We start from the raw sequence: 24,729 nt of genomic DNA on the forward strand, positions 1-24,729 counted from the left end.
TATTGTGCGTTTGAAACCACCTTTAAGTGCCATCTAAGCCAGTTGTTTTCAGCTCATGGGCTGTGAATACAAGGGACTTGTAGACTACTGTGGTGTGGAAGGTATCTATAAAAACTAATGTCAATGGCTCATATGAAAATGCGTTCCCATCTCTCAGGCTGAATAGGACGGCCCATGCATCTGGAAGGCATATGCTTAGTTTAAGCACATAAGAAGCCCACTAATTTGAATGTGGGCATGCCAAAGCTTAAACTTAAGAAAGCATATTTTGCCTGATATTTTGTTAACCTTGTCTTTTGGATGTCAAATGCCCATAGTTGAAATAATCACTCACGTGAATCTTCACATAACTTTAACTGGTTTTGTTATTCTTCTCCAGACACTTCCTATTCATACCAAGACAATTTATATTAAGGCATCCAAAACTGAACTGTGGTGCGACTGAAAATGCATCATTCCTAATTTTCTATTAAATCATTATTACAGTGAGATATTACTTCTATAAAGTATTTCACTAATCCATCTCTTTGTTAGTTTATTTTGGGAAGGCATATTCATTAAACTGTAATACTCACAATGATTCATATCTGTTTCCTCAGGGAACCTTGTTAGATCAAAGGCCATTACGATAATGAGAAGTATATTATATTTTCTAACACATACTACTTTTCATTAGAGCTGCCAGAATGCTGATAGATGGATGGAAGAACGAATGCTTTGGTTGAAAACAAGTATGTCTGGGAGTGTCTATGATCCTCTTTCACTGATACTGACTCAGAATCATTTGCTGACAAATTGCATTAAATCTCTTTTTTCCAAAATAGTTCAAATAAAAAATCTGATCAGAAGCGGTTTGGAATTCCATATAAATTATGTTCAAAAGGTTCATTTCATCCCTTATTTTATGCACTTTTTCAAGGAATTCTTAAAAGACAGAGCAGCACAATTTGCCCTTACAGAAGCTGTGTCAGTTCTTCCTTATCATATTATGCTTATCTTAATGGGTAATCTAGTCTTGAAGTAGATTCTATTTGAGGTCTTATCTTTCCCAACTAGAGTAGATTAAGGAGGTAAGTCTTTGTTCATTGAAGTGCTGTGACTTTCTTGCTCTCAAATCCTTGGAATTCAGAGACTGAGCCCTTCAAGACCTCAGTCTAGCAAACGGTTTTATGCACTTGCTTAACGCTGAACACAGTCTCCCTGCAGCCAGCAGCTCCCTCTCTCATGCTTAAAACTACACGTGTGATTAAATACTTTCCAAGCTGTACTGAGCAAGTAAAAAACCTGAACCCCAGGTGAAGAAAAACAGTGGAATGCAACTATCTCAGGCAATTAGCACTTTTTTCCCCTTTTTAATATAGTTTTCATAAATCATATACAACACTCAGATCATTCAGAAGGTTTCTCTTTAAATACCCCATTTCATTAGTTCTAACTTCCTCAAACATAGTTTCTGTCATACCTAAGGAACTGCCAAATGTTTCCAAAAGAAGCACATGATGAGAACATTTCTTGGTGAGAAAAAATGAAAAGAAAACATGCGCCTAACTTTTCCGAGTCTGTTAGGAGCTCTTTCTAAATTTCTCTCCTTTCCTCACATGTACAGCTTTGAAAAGAATCCTACGCCCAACACCAAACTGCCAGAATTAGCCTTTTCCACATTTTTCCAGTGGCTAGCGGAAAATAGACCCCTTCTACTCCACCTTCTGCTATATCTCTTACTCTGAGGTTGTTTAGTTTCACTGTGTTAGCATCCAATGCAAGTCATTTTTGCAGCGTATAGCTGGGTCTTTTAACTGTTGTAAACCCTTTGAAGTTTCCTCTTTCTGCCAAGAGGTCAACGCAGTCTTTCTTTTGCCCCTTCAAAAGGACCTTTCATTCATTCCTGTGTTTGGTCAAGTTGTTGTGGGTTCTGCTCTGGCCTGGCACCACAAGTTCCCCCTACACAAGCAATTGCTGCTTTCGTTGCTACTGCTGTTTGTACTCCTTATTGCTTCTTTCATTTATCTTCACTGACACACCAAAGGAAAGAGGGGGCTGAAAGGGGAGAATTTGGCTGTAAGCTAAATTGATTGCATGTTATATTTCATGGAAGTCTGGCAGGAAGAGTTGAGTGATCTCAGAGTTTCAGGAATATTTTTGTTCCTATTGTGCAAATCAATCACAGTGAAGCTCAGCCTGGGCTGCCCACCCCCCAGCAGCCCACAGCAGAGTTTGCTGCATGTCAACAAAGGCCTGAATAGAACAAAAGTCTCCCAAGTGGACCCTGCATTCACTTGATAGGGTCGCATATTACCCAACATTTAATAAAACTCACATGAATTTAAAAAGGATTCCAAGACAGATCAATGACTGGAAAAGGAATAAATTTAAATGGAAGAAGGGGTGCCCTGAAATCAAGGTGATGCCATCACATCAAGGTGTCAGTTACTCTGTTCAGGTGTTAAATATCACAGGTACCTCAGGCATATTAGAATGAATTATTGTCAAATAAACTTACCTATTGATTTCGTGTGATGGCTCTGCCCACCCTGGATCCATATCATGGATGAATTCATTTCGGATGGGTTGTTTTTTCCCAAGCCTTCATCAGTAATACTGGCTTAACAGGCAGGTTTGGATCCTCCTCAGCTTTACATGTTTCTGTGTGACACAGGTATAACCCCATCAGAGCCAGTGGCTTCAGGAATGGTGAGGCTCAAGCAGCACATAGGCAATTGCCCCCTAAGTGCTTGGGCTGAGGTGCCTCCAGCAGTTCCCTCTCTCTGTGCCAGAGCACTGTCTTAAACTTTCCTGAAAAACAGCACAGCTGCCACTCTGCCCCTCTCATCCTGTCTTCTTCTTTTAAGACCTGGAAGTGGCCTCCTGCAAACTGTAGCCACTCTGCTAACTTAGTCTTTCACCAGGCCCTGGTTACTGCTCAATAAATGAACTCTTCGGTTCTGGCACGTCACATTTTAGTTTCATGCCTGAAAACAGAGTGAGAAATAATGACTCTGCATTCTTCCCTAGCCAATGCATGGCCTTAGGCTATCTAAAGAACATAAGGCCATATGATGTGTCACTGCTCAAAAATTTTGAAGGAATCCAAAGGAGTACTTTATGCTTGTTCCTCCCACGTTATCTAATTCACCACTAACTTTGGCAATCACTGTCACAAGTGAGAGCTGAGGGAACACTGAGTCTGGAATCAACACTCATCTAACAAGTTAGTGCTCCTGCACGATACGCAGCAACTTGCTGGCTGCCAGCACCTTATTTTGGACACAAGACAGACCAGAAAGAAAGAACGGATGCAAGAGCTCATGAAATCTTCTGCCCTGGCCCGACATCCATTCTGCAAAAAACTTCATGTGCCCACTTTGGGTTTCGAAGGGCAGAGCATGTAATCCCTTCCAACCCAAACCATTCTATGATTCTATAATCCTATTTGCCAGAACCTCTTGTGCTTAGGGATCATATTAATCCCCCCCACTTCAGCATACCACAAAGTATATAAAACATTTGTAATTTTTTTTCTTTTAGTAATTCCTTTCTCAGTACAAATATATGTCCAATTAACATATTTATGAAAGGAGGAATATGCAGCTACAATTTTAAATCAATATAAATATGGAATAAGGGCAACATAAAGATCAGAAGAAAATCTATGAAAAGAGACATATAGCCTACTTTGAATATAAGGATTATTTTCATATTTTCCTCTTTCTCTACTAAAGAGCAAATATTTATTTTTAGAAAAATATGCAGGACTGAGTTTTCCAACTGGCTATCCAAATTTTTTCCACTGATTCCATGTCTCTACAGCCAGAAGAGCAATCGTGCACAAAATGAGAATAGACTTGCCCTTTACCCATTTGTTATGCAGATATTCTGTAGAGTAATTTCATCTGGTCCATGCAGAAACCCAAATTTTGATGTTATTGGAAGGACTGAAATTTTCAGAAGAGCTTAGGGAATGGCTTCCTAGCATGTGACAGTTAGGTGTCTGGCTGCAATAATCACTTCAAAAATCTCAGCCCGAAAAGCCAAGTGACAGCCATCAGTTCAAGGATCCAGCAGAAAAACTGCATTCTTGCTGGGACTTTACAGAAGCATGCAGAAAGCCACAATTAACAAACCTTTAAAACTGATCAGAATTTTACCATCTTAAAAGCAAGTATTCTGAAGCTCAGCCAGTGTATTTCATAAACACGGAACAAAAATGAGAGCTTTGAACAGCATGTATTTTTTCAAAATAAAGCCTCCAGACCACCACAGCCCTGTTTGAAGCCACCCAATTTATCCCAGACTTGCATATTAACACTGTAAAAAGAAAACATTATGACCTGGCCCACTGCTGCATTCCATCATGGATGCTAACTGTGGAATACATGGATGCTAAACTAAGCGTTGTTACTACCCAAAAGTAAATAATTCACCTAAAATGCACAGCTGTTTTCAAGTTCTCAGATCTATAGATAGATGGAAGAATAAATACATGGGATATGCCTTTCCTATTAACCTCAGAGTTAATTGTTCAGTTCTCCGCCTGCACCATCAGCTACCAAATCAACTTTGTTGACTGGTACTGAATGAGCCATTACGTGCCAAAATACAGAGGTATTCTGCTAAGAAAAAATGTGCGTCTGAAGCTCATCTGCTGTGGAAAAAACTTCAGGGAATAAAATAAATATTTCTTTCACTATATATTGAAATCAATTTGTGAAAAATAATAATAATAATAATAATAATAGTAAACAAATGATCACATGCATACAAAAAAAAAATACTGATATTGCTGCCAATGCATTTTAAAACATTTAAACCTGCTTCTGATTATCTAACATGCTTTCCATTTGGCATTTACTGCTTGTGATTATCTTATGTGCTTTCTATTTGGAATTTACCAAACCCTCCAGAGCCTGATCAGACGTAAGCTAAAATTAAATGCTTCCTATTTCCACCAAATACTATTCAGATTTTCACTGTGTTGCTCCGTGGTTAGTTTGGTCGGGCAGGCTGGTGGATGGACTTAAACATGTCCTCACCATGAGCTGGCACACACTGGCAGGGGCAAGAGGAGCACGAAGAGGAGATGGAGGCAGGCATGGGATGCACTCCACATCCAGGACTACAAATCCCACAGGAAAAACAGCCTTCAGCTTCACTCAGGGCTGCAGCAAGCCCTCAAGACTCAGTTTGATGAAAGTAGACTCTTTTCTGAATACATACAAGTTGAACACAGCTCAGTCCGGTTAATCAGATACTCATTTAATTTTTGGCTGGAGTCACTGGTAAGCTGCATTCAGGTTGTGCTGCTTGGAGAAAACCGGCCAAATGACCTCAGATTGGTTTGGCTCTGCTTCTGCACTGAATGTGTGAACACATACATCCGGAAGGAATAATTTCATGTTTACTTTGAAATGTATTTCCTCCAGTTTTCCAGTAATCCACTTGCTGCAAATATTTGAGCCAGTAAAGTCTAATCACACAAACATTATGGAAAGCAAACACCAAACAGGTGTGAAGCAAATAAATTCATTTAAAATCTGGGGAAGACATTCCCAGAATTTGACCAGTACCATTGCCTATAGCTGCTGAGAGATCTTCGTTCCTTTTTCTGACTGAGGACTATTTTCCATAATTAACTGAGATGATGGATTAAGGATTTGATCTTGACTTTTCTCAAGTCTGGGTTGCACCGTAAGAGGTGGGTAGTGAGGAATATTTCTGTCTACTTACGCTTGGGTTTAGCCTGTTGTGCAACTGTAACCTCACGGGGATTTCGTGTGTGCTGAGTCTAGAACTGTGCAAGTATACAACGTTGTTATACAGACTGAAATGAGGATAATTGCAATGATTGCATAGTTTAAATGAGACCTCCTGCATTTGTTGCTGCCTACAAATCAACAAAAAAGTTGATTTATTTATTTTCCATTTGAATCATAGGAGGTAATCAGCTGGAAAATCCAGCGCAGAAGACACAGTGGTGTGGGCTTGCAGCCAGGTTCAACCCTACCCCAGGAACAGCGGGGCACCTTGGTTTTGGTGGTGTCAGGAGGCACCCAGCACCAAGCAGGGCTGGCTGGTGTAAATGAGTGTTGGCAGGGCACCAATACACCCCGAGTAAAGGTGAAACGTAATTAGCCCATATGACTGTTGATTATAATAATTGCAGGTAACTGGCTGCATAGTATTAATCCAAATGGCAGTCACTGTATGTTGAGGTCATATGTTATCTGCAAAGGTTTCATATTTCCTTTCAGACTAGGAGTTATCCATTAGTAAAACAGAAAGTGATTACATTAATGTGCTCCCTGCCTAGACTGCCTAGCAAAACATGTGCAAAGCCCTTTTTTTGCTAGAGTTTCCCCACTGCGCAGCACTACCCCTGCATCTCTCCAACCACAGAAGGGCTCCCAGGAAATGGCAGAACCTCCCAAGTAATTCACTGCAGGGAAGTGCAACAAGTAAATACTTGAACTGTGTTGTCCAATGAAAAGGAAACAAGACCATCTTGCAGTGGGAGAAGGGGCATGAAAAGATGTTAATCGCATGAGCGGTAATCTCTTTGGCTGCTCAGTGTGCCACACTTGGTCTTTGTTTGCCTTGACTTATCTGGCTTACTTTTCCCAATCTGTGTGATCGTGGAGGTGGTGGAGGGCCTCTCTAAGTGTGCACGAGATCAGCTACTGGAGAAGGGCAATGAAACGTTAAGGAGGAAAGGTGGTATCATAAAAAAAAAGCAACCTTCAAGGCCACCTATCTAGACAAAAGGGCTCAGACGGGCAATAAAAGCAGAAAATCATTGAGACAGCAATGAATTATGAAGGCTATTAAAACCCACAACTGAATTTACGGAATCAGCTTCCCCTGATGTATTATAAAAATGCTTTCCCCAGGAACTGGAGATACCAAAATTTCTACTGCAGATTAATTACAGCTTTATTTAGCAGAACTGGGGAGGGGGAGTTCAACTCGGTCAAAATTGCGTGTATATTAGTAGTGTTAAACTTTCTGAATTTCAACTACTGCCAGGAAATCATTAACATTACATTTAACAATTTCAGGTACTTCTGGTTTTGAACTCCAATTTTATTATTTATGGAATCTTGATTGCAGAAAAAACATACCCAGCACTTGTATTTAGATTCTGTTTACAAAGGAGCTCTGTGTTCTCCCTGGAACTTGCATAAGAACAGAAAAGTAGATTATGTGGTTTCTTAATAGTTCTTCACAAAGAGTCTTCTGTTTCTAACAAATGGTTTATGCAAATGTATTCTCTGTACTGCTTCAAGCAGTATTCATGGAAAAATGACATTTTGCAATAGGGAACAAATGAATATTCAGTGTGTCATTTCTTAGGTGAGCTCATGGACAACTTGTATTCCACGGCCACTGCCATTCTGCAATTTTTTAATGTTGACAGAGGGCAGAGAAGTATCGACTGGCAGTGGGAAATGCAAAGCACTGGCTTTCAGCCCTTCCAAGAGTATTCCAAGAAAGGCAGTTGGAGATTTTATATTGAGGACTAGACAAAAATTTTCATGGTAAATTAAAGGGCTGTCTCACAAAGGGGCTGTATGGATTTTAAAAAATAAAAAATGAAAAATTAGCTGCTTCTTCGAAGTCACAGCTACTGCTGGACTTTGGAAGGGCAAGAGGGTGAAGGCTCACAAAACCCCCCACAGATATTAATCCCTGGTGTGAATGGCACAAAAAAAGAAGCAATTTGGAACGTACAGACTGTATCTTACAGGGCTTATTCATACAAGCAGGCTTGCTGAAGTCAATGGCTTTGTTTGTACTGGGCTAGGGCTAGCCAGAGAGCAAAGGCTGCATGAGGAGCCCTCGTTTTACAGTCCAGTCCAGAAAGGATGGGTTGGCAGTAGGAATTTGACCTTTCATGATAAAATAGACTTCAGCCATCAGTTCACATACAAATGCTTTCTATGAATGATATTGTATAATGGTATAGAGCAAGAAACTGAAAGGAGTAAGAAAAGCGAGTTAAAGTAGCTGTACTGTGAATGTTTTAAGCCTCCTTTTCCTCTCATGCGTCTCATGTGACAGCAGTAAGCTTTTTGAGTTGAGTCCCATGAGTGAACATAATGGTTTAGGGAAGCCAGACAGGCTTGTCTCTCTCCTTTCTCTTCTGCACTCCTGCATTATTTAGCAAACGTTTTTCTGGTCTGAAGATAGGGCACAAGTCATTCTCAAAACTAAAGGAATCTCAGCTTGTGCAGTTCCTTGGCTACTTGTATTTTTTCTTACTGGTCTTCTACAATTACCAGAAAGCTGGATGACTATATGTGTCTTTGAAACTCAGACATTTAAAGATAAATAATTGTTCATAAAATTTTCATACATTTTGAAAAGAGGATCAGATCTGTGTTTGTTTAGAGCAAAGGTGATATTGAGTGTATGTAACAGTAATTAATACCTTTGATCACTGGGCTTTTCAAGTTTATCATATTAAGTGCAATTGGAGATTAGAAAACAATAGCTATTTTATGCATACACGTGTCTTCTAGTAAGTATGTTTGATTAACAGGTGACCTCAAAAGAAAGATTTTGGACATACTTTAAAACTTGCGTTCCAAACAGTGAATTTAACAGCAATGTTGATGGGAAATCAGCTATCTAAAAGAAAAGTTAAGAAAATAAACACATTAGATATTTCATATACACACAGTTATTTGAAAGCAATAGTCCAAATTTAATGTTCAGTTATGTAAACATTCCTGAATTAGTTCAACCTATAATTCATACATTCAGCAAGGTAATTTTGAACCAGAACTTAACAACTGAGACTGGAGATCCTGCACTACTGGATTATGTAGAACTGAATCTGCCTTATTTATTTTTATAAACTATTCCTAAAATCAGGAATGTAGTGCTTAGTCCAGATCTAGATAATAGTAATATATGTCATAAAGAATGCAGTGTTACACCTTTTTGGTTCCATCAGCAGGGGTACATTAGGAAACTTTCCTGACTAACAGTTCAAGAGGTGAGTAATAAAAAAAAATCCAATATACACATATCAATACCATCCACTGCAAGAGGTTTACATTAATCTTCAAGGATGGTGAAAAGCCCTACCTTCTCTGCAGAGGCTGAGGCTTAGCTAAATATATGGTTTTGATGTCCTTGTGTTGACTGTATGTGCTAATATCAAGATTCTAAGCTGAGTATTGTTTCCAACATCCCTTGGACCACATTTCTGGCTGACGAACAAACAAATATTGAAAGTAATTCACAGAGGAAAGAAATTACTGAAAACACCAAAGACATGTTCCATTTGTAGATTTAATTAAGATACCATGTCAATAGAAAAGCATTTACTCCCAGAATAACGATTTCCTGCTGCTGTATGCGCACCAAGCCAAAGCTGAGGAGTTTATTTTCAAGGTGGGAGATACTGGATCTACCACAGCTACCAAGACAAATAGTATGATGCTCTTATAGAGAAAGACTGGAGTTGTTTTAATAATTTAACCTTGTGAAAATCCTGAACTGCTGCTTGACAGAGAATAGGAAAGTGTCAAAAGGAGGGCCAGGTCTGTGCTTACTCTGGGTCTTTCCCTCAGGGTCAGTTGTTGGCCACTGTCAGATGGTGCAGATGGGGTGGCTGGCTTTGTGGTCAGACCCGTCAGGGGCATTTCAGAGTAGATGGAAGTTGCCTGAACAACAGACTCAGTGCGACCACAGTTATGCCATTCTTGATCGCAGTAAAGAATAACTAATTTCACGTGATCCTGTGAAAGGCAGCAGGACCTATGGAAAGCTAAGTGATGCTCAGTGTGAAGAAGGGTGCTGGATTTTGTGTCATTTGTCCAGTTTGCTTTCTGGGCAACATTCAAAGGAAGTCCAGTTTAGCTCTAAATTATTCATGTGATGAAGCTGCAGCATGCTCACAATGTAAAACCAGGGCTGAGAAAGCTGCAGTGCTCACTGTGGGTCAGAGGTGGGAGAGAGAAGGAAATTAGAGAGCAAGGAGTAGGTGGAGCACTCTGACAGCTCCTTGAGGGCACGACGACCCATTGAGACTTGTGCAGCACCCCAACATATAAAGAAAGCCTTTTGTGACATCTGTGTAGGGCCACAGCGAAAGAGAGATTCAGGATGTTGAATCTAGTGCTGATCACTCTTTCTCTCATTGGTGCATTCACCTCAGGCTCTGCACAGCACACGCTTTAGAATGGTTAATTTATTTTTAGCCAGCTGGGTTATTCTCAGCAAGTAAAAATGAGATTTTATTTTGATTTGCAGTTTCCAGAGACTATTCCCCTCTGACAGATAAACAAATAGTATGTAGCCATCCACTAAATGAAAGTCCTCAGTCTGCTCAAATTATTGCATGTCAGGTTGCAGCTAAAGTCAATATTCTCATCTTTCCATCAGGCTATTTGTTTTTTTTTATAAATAAAACCCTGAAGCAGACAAAGCCAGAAAACACTACGTCCCAATAACTTTCCCCAAACTGGCACAACTAAGTACTATGGTGTTCACAAAACACATTTCTGACACTGAGCTTAACGTGAAGAAAAAATGAATTAAAATTTGACCAGAATCAACAGCGAGGCTGTAACAGAAATGGGAGTGTAAACTCAGGCTCCTATTATTGTAACCTCAAAGTTTCTCTCAAATTCCTTCTTGGAAGTCATGCTTGCCCTACTTAGAAAGATACTAAAATACTTCTTATATAACTGCTCAGGAAAGGCCATACATAGGGAATAAATTACCAAGCTGGCATTAATTTCATTTTACCCTAATGCTCTGCAATATGACATATTTTACATCAGCTGCACTGCGTAAGGTTCTTCTATCTATCAACTTAAAGAGAAAAGTTTGACATTAAATTTATTTCTTGGATAATATACTGGATGGTTCTGAAGTCTACACTGAATCATGAAGTGATAGTGTCTGTTGAAGCCATCAGTTCTTATTGACAAGTCTGGTTAAATTATCAGGTTGTATGTAATTTTATTTGAGTGTAGGAAAATGAAGGTTATAGCCAAGAGCTTGGTGGGGTTTTCTTTCCTGAGATGATGATTTATTCATTTTGGCTTCAATAGCTACGGTGTCAGGCGTATTTTATATTTTTCCAACTTTGACACTTCAAACATTTGATTTCCCTTTGCAACTTCCAACCTAAAACATGTTTCCCATTATAGATATTCAAGTGACTGCCTTGCACATACTGACTCATGGGGCTGGTTTTTATTTTCACAAAACATATAACCCTATTTGAATAAAATACAGATGGTGTCCAATACATTAAACACAGCAAATTTGCCATTCTTTCCTTCATCCCCTCCATGTTCCGTTCCTCAGATTTTCTGTGGCTCTATGAAATCTTATCAGCCTGAGCCTTAACAATTCAAGAGGGTAAGGCAACAGAAATTTTATGCCATTCATATTTGGTTTGCTACAATACATAATGTGTAGTTTTAAAATTATTATTATTTTTCTGTAGGACTCTACACTCAGACCTCTGCTTTAAAAGCGAGATTCATGCCCCTCAGAAGGTATTGAACAGGCAGCATTGCATGGTCCTTTGGTAGAGTTTGTATCAATGGCACAGAACATGGAAGATGTGGACGCTTGGCATCAAATGACTTCTTTCCAGGTTGCCAGCTGAGGCAGAATCTATGGCCTTTTACAGCATCAAACAATTTGGAAGGAATAAAAAAATGTAATATACTAATAGCATAGTAAATTACCTGAGGAAATTAGCCAGCTGAAACTGGTTGAAAAAAATTTGTTCCTGGTTTGCTATGAAAGCATAAGAACCATAAAATACACCTGCACAGTGGTTATTTGGAAAGCACAAGATCTAGATTTTTGAACAAATTCTGTCAGCATCACTAGATGGCATTGGAGGGTGGCTTATCTCATCATAGCAGAAAGGTAGCTTTTGTCAGCAGTCTACAGTAAATTATGTTAGGAACACTGGTTGTTAAGAAAATTATTCCATGCAAACTGAAGGCATGTTCTGTGCTACTTTGGTGAGTAAACTGCAACACAAAGCAAGAACCAAGGCCGGCTGGTCTGTTACTGAGTTGCTGGAATTTCACACACAAGGAGGCCACTACCTGTGAACTAGAACTGGAAGACTGAGGCTCAGGCAAAAATAAATTGCAAGGCACTGAAGAAACTGAGAACTGATAGTACATGGGCTGGTGGCTGCAGGGAGGTAAGAGTTAATCTGTTCCTGACATTTAGGGTGGGATTTTGGAACTGCATACTTGTTTCTCCACCACAGTAAATTTTGACCACCATGCCAATATTTATTACATAAATGGTATCTCTGTTATGTAGTTCCCATATCCTTTTCTGATTACTTTTAGAATTATATATATTTGCCATCCTGTATTGTTTTTGCTTACCATCAGCATCCACTTGGGAATTACTGTTAATTTTAGTCAATTGAATCAGTTGCACCACAACTACAATGATTTCTGAATTGTATGAGTATTATTACACTCATACAGTTCTCTTTTATTCACACTTTTTAGTAGTTGCTAAAAGGAACCAAAGAGAAGTCTGTTCTTATGTAACCACATGATTCAAGGAGCTTGGTCTTTAGAAATGAACCATATATCAGAATAATTATAGGTCATGAAACATATGTTGCAATATAAGGCAGCAAAATTTCTTTCACATCTGCCACCTTGACCCACAGCCTAAGTCATTAAGCATTAATTCTCCAGGAGGAATATGCAGTCTGTTTGCAAACTCATTGCCTATACAACAAAGCAGACATTATTTTTTGCCTCTGTAGTATTCTATCCGCTTAAGATCTGTTATCTAACTTTCATCCTGAATCAGGAATCAGAGCCATATACAGATGAAAACCTGATGTTTAATTGAAGTGTTTTCATTCTTGAAACAGGCATTGGGTTTGCCACTCTTGGGACTACAAGCTGGGATGGTAAAATATGTAAAAACAGTAGTGTTCATTAGTAGATCAGATCAGTAGCTTGTGTCCAAGAATGAAGTAAGATCTGCTAATAGGTCATACAAGGTTTTAATAGGTCATGAACTCACACAAAGCCAAGGTCTTGTATGAAACGTGAAGTACGTATACTTCTAAAACTGCCACTGTGCCCCCGGTCATCTATTTGTCTGACTGGCTGCTTCACATTCCTTCTAGTGCATTTATAGAAGCTCCAATTTGTAAATACTAATTTGAAACATTATCTTCATACATGCTGGGTACTTCTGAATGTTGAAAATTGAACTCTTGTTAGGACGCACTTGAACTCAGCAAAAGGATGATAAATGAGGATGACTTTAAACCTGTTAAACAGTAAGTGTACATATGTTACTTACTGCTTTCCTGAGGTTATTTATTGAATACTGTGTCTTTAACATGTTTAGTCTTGCTAAAGCTTCCACCTTAAGAGTAAGGTTATCATTGTTCAGCCCTCATGGAAACCTATACATGTGCACATACACACGCATGTGTACATATATAGGGGAAAAATCAATGTATTTTTCCCCGCCTATGTGGTCAAAGCATTTAGATTCAAGAGACAAGTTTTATTTAGTTCCTACTCCATAGCTGCTCATCTAACAGTCTGATTCTGTTTTTTGAGAACATAAATCAAAGATTAACTGAATTACCCTGGTAAAATCAAGCTAAGTAAGATCAGATTCTGGCTTTATCATTCCAAGTAGTTGCTGGATAGTTTAGTCTTCCTTCTTAGCCTCACAATCATTTGCTAAAAAACTGTGGTGAGCAGGGATTTTTTGTTTACAAGCCACAATTCCTAATAAATGTGTTGTTTGGCCTCTGGCTTTACATCAAAGACACTTTCATAATCAGGATGGCTCCTACTGAATTATATTTCCCTTCAGCTTACATGGGGAAGTGGGGCACCTATTAAACAAAGGCAATTGTTGACCACATGCAACTACAAAGAGAAGAGATGTGATGTTTTGCTTCCTTCGCATTTTTAAAAGGCAGCTCTTAAAACCTTCCACATCAGCTTGAAAAGAATTACTTGTAGTTACTTGCAAACAATTTACCTGTCAGTGGTAAAATGCCAAAGTCCACGAGGCTGAAGGATGGATATGGACCCTACACATACTGGGAGCTCTCAGAGGCAGTCAGCCTGAGTCAGCCTGATGCATCTCACTCTAGTTTAAAATTCATAAGAAAAAAACACACTGTCTTTTAAAAAGAATCAAATGATTACATCTCAAAAAAATATTAAACAGACTATGATTGTAAAGTCTTCATATACTGCATGCTTTTCACAAACCTTCCTCTTCTTTGAGTTCCAATTTCTTATTTCTGCGATTGATTGATGAAGATTTTGATTGAGTCTTTTCAACTCAAATCTGTCTGGCTTCTTTCAACAGTGTTTCACATTTTGACCCAAAAGTTAGAGACGTGATTACCTGGATAAAATTGCTGCTTCATTTTTTCCTTTGTTGTTGTTGTTCTCTAGTAGTAGGTTTTATTTGGTCTGTAAAGAAATTATTGCTATAAATACAAGAAAAGGCTCTACATTGAAGTTTCAACTCCCCTGTATTCATATATGCCTCTCTTGACAGGCAACATAACATGATTTCTGGTTGTTCACTATCACCTGTAATGCTTTGAATTACAAGTTCTTTAAATAATTTTCTTAATCTAAATTATTATCTATAAAAGTGTCTTATTTGCTCTAAATTGTAGCCGTGCCTGAAGTCACAGGGCCTTATAAGCATTTATAGGGTCAGCACCCACATCGACTAGTTGAAGTGGAGTAATGGTACGTATTTTTGCCTCTCTAATTGTCTCTGCAATGCATGTCTCCCACATACCCCCCACTGGCTGTTGCAGCAGGGTGTGGGACAGCAGCAGTGTAGGACAGCTCTGCAGGAAGTGCTCCATGACCATGGCAGAGAGCCCCCATGGGTAACTTCATCCTTCAGGATACTTGTCCAGAACTGACTGGTTAACCACGTCTATACCTTTGTTCACCTGGTATAAACACGAGTTTGCACTGACTTATTGTAAGCTGTGGTAAAAGTGGTCTGTTAGGGCCAATTTCAAAAGCAGAATGACTTCTTCACCAGGCACCGTGGACCTACTATGGTCAGGTTCTCCTCCAGGACAGTGATCCCCAGCAATTACCACACCACATACAGTAGCTGTTCATAGGAAAACCTGGCTTCACGCTGAGCTGCTGTCCTGCACCCCACTCTGCCTGCCTTCTTACAAATCTTATGGGAAGCTTGGTGGTCACGACTGCAAGCAGCACTAAGTAAAACACCTCTGTGAAGCAGGAAGAGGCAGGGAAAAGTAAATTAGGCAGCAGTACTTGCACTAAACTCCTTTATTTTGTGTTGGAAGAATATCTGAAGTTTTCATTGACTTTGCACTGCACATCTAACCCCCTTTACTCCCTATACAAACTTACCTGAGCTCCTCAGCTGATAACACAGGCTTTCAGGCTTTTTTGTTTTCAGGCTTTCTACCAGGGTGATGAATACTCATAGTCCTGTTGCAAATTTCACTACAGATTTCTCTTAGATTTGTTTTAACAACCTCAGTTTCTAGAGCTGAATACACAAGACCTCAGCATTCTACTGAAAAAAGGCACATTGGAATTGGCAGAAAAGCTTTGTGAAATGACCAGAGAGAAAACAGTAGGCTCACAAATGATACAGGAAAATAGAACACATTTTAGTCTGGTCTAAGCAAAGACCAAAACTCATAAGGCAATTTTATTTCCCAGGAGACTGAAAGGGCCTGACCACTGGAAGATGGTAGCACCCTTTTCTGCCAAGCAGGTGGGAAAGTCCCACTGGTCTCTCGTTGGTGGGAAGGTCTCTCCTCCATGTCTTCCTGGGCAGTGTTACATACCGCAGCTGCCAGTGGCTCCATCCACACATTTAGCACGTTTAGCACGTTTCCACTACTACATTCCACTACTACTACTACATTTCCTCGGGATATCAGGTCAGAGGTGATGCTGAGCAGTGCCTGCTTCATTGCGTAAAATCTGTTCCCAGCACCGGGGACAGCGTGACCCCTTCATGGGACCAGCACAGGGACCACGTGCACATCTTGGAGGTGCTTTGAGCTGCAGCCTGGCCAGGGCATTGCAGCCCCAGTCTGGAATGAGTGCTCAGCACAGCCCACGGAGAGCTGCGACTTCATGGAGCTCTCACTTCTCCAGATGATTCAACATCCTGTTTAGCACTTCATTTTGTATGTAGCCAATTGTTTTTCACTGGGTAAATAATCTCTGTTCAGTGTGACACGGACATAAATAAACGTACACGTACACACATGTGCATGCACGCACACAGACATCAGTCATTTAAAGCTGTGTGGGTGTCTTCTTTCATATTTCTACCTTGTGGCTGGAATAAGCCAGGAAATGTAAAAAGCAGTCAAAATGTTGGGTGGAGAGAGAGAGATAGAAATGCCTTTTTCCACAGAAACACGGTACAGCTCCCAGGCTGAGGGGCACAGACCTGCCAGCTTCTTTTGTGCCTTGCCTCCTCCTCTGTGGCTTCTCAGGGGTTTCCATGCCACAAGCGCCAGTCAGGCACTTTGCTGAATCAGACCCACAGCTGCCAAAGACACTTTCTCCCCATAAATTCAGACTTTTACCAGTGCTTATTACAGCTATTAAACTCACTCACTGTAGTATCACGCCTCTCTTATTAAGATTTTAATCAGCATTTCCATTGGAAAGCCTTACTCTCAAAGAGTTATAAAACTGCCTGTATAAAGTTGATTACTGCTGTAATCCAGAATCCAGCTTCTTGGCTCATGGCTACATTTCTTTCTTGCTTACTTGATCTCTGTTTGCAAAAGCTGATGTAAATTGGTTTGGCAAGTTTAATTCCAGAGATAAAAAAAAAATAATCTGACTTCAGAGGTGTTTTTTTCAGGCGTGCAGAAAATGATGAAATGAAACTATCCTAAGTTGACTGCCTACAATATTAACGAATTGCCCCAGATATCTTTTTTCTTTTAACTGTTGATAAATTTTATCTAGGAACACAGCTAAAGGATTTAAGCCATCCACATTGTTTTTAAATGCTGAGTATTTTTGGAATGGTGTACAGCACTTAATGGGAAGGCAATCACAGGAGGTTAAAGACTTTCCAAATACATACCAGCACCTCAGTGCCAACAACCCAGATCACTTCAATGAACTGTGCAGGATGTGTTGGCATGATTTATGTAGCAATTTTAGAAGAATCTGTAGTGTTTGTTTATTACCACAGTGTGATTGATGGGTTCCTAAGTGCACTGCGACGCAATCAGCTGAGCTATTACGGCGCGTAGTTTGATAATTTGTGAGTTACGGCCATTACAGCATGTCACTTCAGTGAATTGCCAGAAGTCGTTAGGGTATCAGTGACCTCGGAGAAACTGTGGTGAGACAAGACCTGCTGCCAACCATGTCACTATCAGACCATCCCTCCTGTATAATCACTAGGGCTACGAACACTTCTGTCCAGCTTCCCTGCTCTCCTGCCCTCCTTCTCTCTCTCTTCTTGGTAAAGTACAGAAGAAAAAAAAAAAAAATTAGCACCACTGCTAATTACTTCAGGTTCTGTTCTCATCCTATCCCCTTCCTAATGTTCCTAATGTTAAAAGGCTGGTGCTGACATATCTCAAACCACAGAGAAAGAAAGGTTGCTAAGGTGTTGTTTTATAACGGCCACTTGCTTTGTGACAGGCAAGCCCATAAAGCCACTCCTAAACCCATCCTTCGTGGAAGACACTGGTGCAACCTCAGTTTGTTCCTGGAAATAGTATCCCAGGCTTAATGTGACTTACAATGCATTACGGCTAAGTCTTCACTGGATTTCAGCATTTATTTGCGACACAAGAAAACTGAATATGAAAGGGATCGTATTTATCTTTTATTTTATTTTTTTTTTTACAAAAATAAACAATTTAAGAAACAAAAGCACATTTTCTCCTGGCTGTACAAACTACAAAACAGTATGACATTGGTCACGTTAGCATTTACTTTATTGCTTTCACTGAAAGCAAATTCTCTAGACACACCATGCCTATAAAAAGCATTTTATATAGAATTAAGGCTAGCATTCAATTACCATTATTGAGGTCATTTACTTCATTCACTCTAAGAATTAGCAAGCGGTGCCTTAGAAAACCAAGGATTTGATGATAAAAAAAATATGAATAACTGCAAGATATTCAATAAAATAGTCCTGTTCAACCAGATGGATTGCTTTGCCAGTCTGTCAAAGATGTAGCTTCATGAACAATTCAGACTCGATTCAACAAAAGTCTTAAGCACAGGCTTAATTGTAAGCATATGCTTAGGCCTATCCCTATTCAGCAAAGCACTCAGCACTTGGGTAAGTCCCTAGCCTTTCAGTGGGACCATTCATATGCTTATGTGATTTGCTAGACCTACAAAATGGCTCTTTTAAATTAAAAAAAATACAAACCTTTGTGATAACATTGGAAGCAAAAAAGAAAATTAGCTACAGTCTTGCAATTCTAAACATAACCAATTCCTTCATTTTGACAAACACATTGCTATTGCATATTTGATAAAGTTAACATGAATGTTGATTGTCTTCAGTAATTTTTGATATTTAGCTTACAAACTGATATGCTTCAGTTACTCAGTTGTACGTGCCCAAATAAATATCAATGCAGAGGATACAGACTTCTCTTAGAAATGATCAGTTTCCATCCCTGTACACACATGACAGGTCAGAAAGGTCATGCTAACCTTGGTTAGAAAAGCTAGAGCTGCCAGTTGATTTGTAACCAAAATTACATCCTAACAGTGTATCGTATTTTGTATTTTGCTTTGTTTTAAAATCACATTTTCAAAGTGTTGTTTTATTGCACATTCATCCTGGTCATGCAGGTTATTTCTTTAAAGTTTTGTTTAGCACTCTATAGATTAGAATGAGTAATAGTGCAATTATCTCCCCATCCACAGCCGTTCTGTACCTAACAGCTGCCTATATTTATACACAAACAGCTCTTGTCACTCACGCATCAGACCGAGCCACTTTAGCTGTCAGTCTGTCACTTTCACATATGTTATCTTGTCAGGATCAGGCAAGATATGATTTGAGGCCGTCTTGAAGAAGACAAGCTGCCGACCTGCATGGAATAGGAGAGGGGAGGGAGGAAAAAAAGGTAGTTAGAAGTGATGAGCAAAAGGTTGCCTGCTTTACGGTACTGACATTTCATATTCACGATCATCCTGTACACCATTTAGGCACCCCAACACGGAACTCTTTCTTAACTTCAACTGTTATAAAACTGAAATGCTTTCACTTCAAGGTGCACTGATCTCTCCTGGGCTCTGTATGTTTATTCTTATGTGATTATGGTCAATATATGGCCGCATACAGCTAACAAGGTAAAGGAAAGAGAGGTCTGGAGATTTTAATACAAATTTAACATAATCTTTAAAGAAAAAAATGTCTTTAAAGACTCTCCCACTGATATAAATGGGCCTGGGTTCAGGGCTTAAATAAGGGGCAGACATTTGGTTATACAGGAGCAGAATCATCTTTGCACACTCAAATCTTTGCTGTACTGACCAGCACAAGATACATTAAGCATTACTTGCTCTGAAATACCTCTTGTTGATCACTTCATAGCTCTGGGTTTTTACACATTCTGGAGCAAGGCATTTACTCCTCATACACAAAAATAAATAAATAAATAAATCCATATCCATTGAGAACCCCCTGGCAGTGCAAGACACCCTGCCAAGTCCAGCATGACTGATTTTAGTAAGGTTTCACTCACTGCTCTCCGTGGGAGCTGCAGTACAGGTCTTGTACTTATTTGCTGAACCAGCATCTTATTCACATCCCTATCTACCTGCTCTCCCCCAGACACAGCAATTCCTTGGAGCAAAGGCCACAGAGGTATTCTCCACAGCTATTCAACCTCTGCCTTCACTCTCTAATATTCAGAAGAAACAGTTGCTCTTTACTCCCAGCCTGCCTCCCTAGGGGGCCCCCATAACACTATTTTCTTAGAAGTATCACATGGCAAACAGGATGCCTCAATTACTAACCAAATTTCCATGCTGTACATTGCAGGGACTCGTGTGCTCACATGCCAGGGATGGCACAGAAAAGGGAATAAAAAAAATAACACTTGAAATATAGCTGCTATGCCTCATTTGCTTTTAATATCAAAATCTGAGACAGAAGCTGCTCTAAACTTCCTAGGAATTTCCATGTGACTCATTTCCATGAGTCTCAGAGCCTAAATAACTTGCCATGCTGAAATCTGTGGAACAGCAAGGCCTTAAACCAGCTTTCCCAAGGTTTGGCTCACATCAGTCACCCTTCCTCTCAAACACAGGAGTAGGGTAATTGACCTGGCTCTAGCCAGAATTGCTTGAGATTGCTCAAGCAGGAGAACAGCACTGTGTGCGTGGAGAAGATGCACAGCAGTCACAAGATGGGAGAGTCCACAGGGCACACGTGCACAACCAGTCATCACAGGAGAAAAACCTCATGCTGACTGCAGTGGGGGATTTATCTCATGAGATGACGACAGAAGAGCACAAAGTTAGTCCAATCCACCTGATACACACAATCATGTCTCTTTTTAGCAGACACTTGTAACATTTTTGTTTCTTGGAGTGCTGCGGAACTCCCTGAAACAAGCCTCGGTCTGGTTCAGCAGCCACGAGCCAGGATCGATGCTCCACTGATGTTAATCAGCACAGACTGGATGCCTTCAGGGGAACCACACTGACACTGCCAGGCCCACAAACCTTTTGGAAAGTGTATTTATCTTTTCAAGAAGTATATTCTGGTAGACAAGAAAATGAGTTGTGGTAGCAAATGGGATTTTCCCCTAGAAGTTCCTGTAGTTTCCCAGCTGAAATGCACTGGGCATTTCCACCTCTAACTGGTTTAAACCCTCCCTCCTCACTGTCCTTCAGCCAAAGCCCTACGAGCAGTATGCTGTTCCCACCAGCACCAGAACATCTCTTATACCAGCCGGGAAGTCCCAGCTAGATGCATGGGAGAACCTGTTTGGTTTCGTGTCAAAATGCAACAACCATATGAATTGGAAAGGTTTATGTAAACCCAGATGTTGGACCATGGCCTGCACATTTAACTGCAGAAACAGGTCACAGATTTCTGTTGTTATCTCTGTCGCTGTACTTCAAAATAAAATTTTGGACTCCACAGTTTGGAAACCTATGGTGCATATCCTAAAGCCCTCTGGTGCCTGCTCTTTTGGGTCTACCAGCAGATTCCTGCTCCTCTGAAGGGAAGCAAGGAAATGTCCCACCAAAGACCAAAAGACCTCCATTGATGCATCAGAAACTCTTCTCTTTTGTTGCTGTCAATGGTGGCTTCCACAGTCCAGCACAGCATGCTCCCCAAGTGGTACTGAAACTCTTGAAGCAACCAGTATGCATGACTCAGCTGCTGCTGCTCCTCTTCAGCAGCACCTGTGACCTACCTGTCCAAGTTGTCTGGTTAGTTAAGACGAAAGCTTTGCACTGGGAGTAGCTGTCACAGATCTCAATGGCTTCATTGACGTCAAACACGGAGAGGAGGCAGCCTTTGTGATGGTAAGATGGCCAGCATCTGTAGTTCTCATCAGGAATAAAGGCTTCAGGCACCCGCCTATACTCTGCAAATAACCAGAGTAGAGCAATCGGTCTGAAAGATCTAGCAAAGTGCTTGTTCTTAGCAGGCAAGGTTATTTTAACAGCTTAGGAGAGGGTATATATGATGGAAAAGGTGACTGTACCAGCCACATTTCACTCCCAAACGTGTTTATAGCTCTGCACCTTACTTTCCTTTTACTTTCTTACTTTCTTCTCACTTTTTTTTTTTCCCCTTTCCAGAAAGCGTCTGTAAATAAACAGTCGGTGCACAAAACACTTCCCCACCGTGCCAGTGAGGCTCTAGTCTTACCAGGATTTTTAGGGGAAGAATGTCCCATTGAACCAAGAGCATCCACTCGAATGAACCGACTGGCTGTCCTACTTCTCAGGGAGTGAGACTGCAGGGGGGAGCCCCACCAGGCATCCCCAGCCCTCCCTCGCGCTCACAGCAGCACGCTATTTTTCTCCAGCCCCTTTAGAGAGGGGAAGAAAAGACAGCCTTTTAATTAAGCAAACTTTTTTGTTTTGCTTGCTCAGATGAGCACAAAAGGGGAGTTGCTCGATGGGCCCCTGAGAGGAGGAGGGAAAAAAAAGCTCAGGAAGCATGTCGGCATGGTGGCTGCCCTGGCCTCCGCGCTGCCTGGTGCTTTGCTCGTCCCCTTGGCTGCCGTTCAGTCTCCCCTGCCTTTATGAGCTCCCCTTGTTCTCTGTTCACAGCTCCTCTCGGTTTCCCAGCCGCTTATGGGGGTTTCCCTAATGAATGAACCAGCAAATTAAACTAATCATTTAGACACATCTCTATTTAGCTTCCGGACACACAAACGGATGGTTCCCTCCTGTCTCTCTCCCCCATCCTATTCAAAAAATAAATACATTCTATATTTCTTCTCATTGTATCTGTTATAGAAACTAGAGATGGCTGCCCTGACTCACAGCCTATTCTTAAGTCACTTTCATTTAGGCATTTTCTTCTGACATTGCAGATACAGCCTGCAAACATTTCATTTTACGAACACCACCAAGTCAGAGGCAAGTGTGCCTGTGAATCTAAACTGCTGGTCTTTCAATTGGGAAAAGAATTGCACACCCACAAGTGCTCATTCATACTGCACAGTCTGACACAGTGTGAAACAAATGCAGTAAGTACATTCTTTTTTAGGCCTGACTCATTAAAATTATCATAAGACACACTCACAAACAGGAAGCAAAATCAGAGCTGATCATGTCCCACTTACATCAAAGGCAAAAACCCCTTTCATTAATTCAGGAAATGCAGACACACTCATGAAGAAAAGAAAAAGACTAATTAGTTTCACATTAGAAACATTCATTTCACCATCAAAAATATATATGCAGTCCTTTTGAAGAAAAGTTGCCACATGCATTAAGCTGCTACTGACTGGCTAGATAAAGATCCATTTTTTTTCTAATTGTTGTATCAGCCATAGAGCAATAATCGTAACTGAATGTAAGTGAATAATGTTCTCTTATCTCTGTATGGTTACTGCTGAATATTGATCAGTGCCTTACAAGCAAGGTCAGTAAAATGATCTGTGCAAAAATTTGCAAATTAAGCTTGTAAATGTGAAATGACAGAGGAGGACCAGCAATGACTGTAATGGCAAAAGCAGGGTCCTGGCTCACGTGGCAGGAGGGGATGCAAACTTCCCAGCTGGTACCTAGGGGCCCAAGCAGCCAAGGTGGATGCAGCAGGACCCTCGGGGGAGCATTCTGCTGCGGAGGAGCAGAGGGCAGGACAGGTAAGGGTGTGCGGACATCCCAACCCAGCAGGGTGCTCCTGCCACCCCAGGAAGCCAGCACAGGATCCCTTCTGAGATGATCACAGTCAGAAATTACCCGAAACTCAACACAATGCCAGCTGAGTGTTGGTCTGTGTAAACTGCATTTTTCTCCAAAACTCACTTTATCTCGAGTAGGGCAAGGTAGCTGCCTTCGCCCCCTACACACCAAAGGCAAACATCCCTGGAATCTCTTGTTTACGCAGCCACAAATTAGGGAGCTGACCCCTGAACCCTTATTTGCATGAGTTGAGAAGAAGTACACTTTTCTCACATGAAGTGCAACGAGAGAGAAGAAGGACCCTCTTGAAGCATGTCCCTTTGTTGGAGATGTGTCCTGGCAATGACCAGAGCCTCCTGTGGCTCCTTATCCCCCACCAGCCCCAGCCAGCTGAGAGAACCCTCACTGTACCAGGCCTGCACCACCTCCTCACATTCAAGTTCCAATTATACCAGAGGGAAATGTGCTTGTGCATGAGAGACCAAAATGCACAAGGAACCCAAACATCAGTAGTCATTGCATCAGTTTAAAGGGCTGTTCCCCTCTTACATAAAACCTGCTTGATAAATCACAAACAGGAAGAAAGCTCTCCTGTGCAATTGCTGTGCACTGCCTTTTGCATCCAAACCATTTCAGCCCTTTGTTTCTTGTTTTTGAAAGTCAGCAAAGCCTTTGTGGTATGTTGTGTGAAATATACCAAAACAAAAACACTGTGGAACAAAATTGTCTGGTGTTATGAATGCAGGGCAAGTCAGACATCAAGGCCAACCACACCAGATCCCAGTGATGGAGCTGGGCTTCCCCCACACCTTTAAATGATCATCCTGGTCACCCCAGTCCAGTTACTCACTCAATTTAGCAATTCCCCATGGGGTTAGAGACAGCTCTAGCTCAGGTTTTTGTCCTGCCAAGACCTGAAACTTGCTTAAACGGAGTCCATGGAATTTGAAGGCTCACGGCAGTAAATCACATCATAAAAAGGTCAAAGTTCTGGTCGATTTCCAGACTAATGGTGTTTAAAACCAATAAATACTTGCCTAATACCATAAATGCAGCCATAAATTTACACTTTTGCATATGTATACATAGTTTGACACAGAGTATATAAAGTCTATCAAGGCAAGGAATAGATCAGAGAAATGCAAGACACTCCTACTGCTATCACAACAGATAAACAAAAAGCCTTTTTTCCATCTACTGATTTTGTGAGGGCTGAAGCAAATAAATGTAATGCAGTAAGCCTGATCTTGATGTCACTTATGACAGATTTACTCCAGCTTAACATACGGAGCTGATTCGCTGCTCTCAGCTAGACAAATAAATCCTACCG

General features: G+C 40.7%; 1 protein-coding gene across 1 annotated transcript in view; it reads right to left on the reverse strand.

Moving 5' to 3' along the window:
- Positions 1 to 17,926: 17,926 nt before the first annotated feature.
- PKDCC (protein kinase domain containing, cytoplasmic) overlaps positions 17,927 to 24,729 on the reverse strand; it is a 33,514-nt gene continuing 26,711 nt past the window's right edge. Inside the window, 2 exon segments of the mRNA XM_032185190.1 lie at positions 17,927 to 19,105; positions 21,449 to 21,622. Of these exon segments, the coding sequence (XP_032041081.1) occupies positions 19,020 to 19,105; positions 21,449 to 21,622 (260 nt within the window). The 3' untranslated portion in view covers positions 17,927 to 19,019.

Source organism: Aythya fuligula, chromosome 3 (genome assembly GCF_009819795.1).
Source record: "Aythya fuligula isolate bAytFul2 chromosome 3, bAytFul2.pri, whole genome shotgun sequence".
Taxonomy (NCBI): domain Eukaryota; kingdom Metazoa; phylum Chordata; class Aves; order Anseriformes; family Anatidae; genus Aythya; species Aythya fuligula.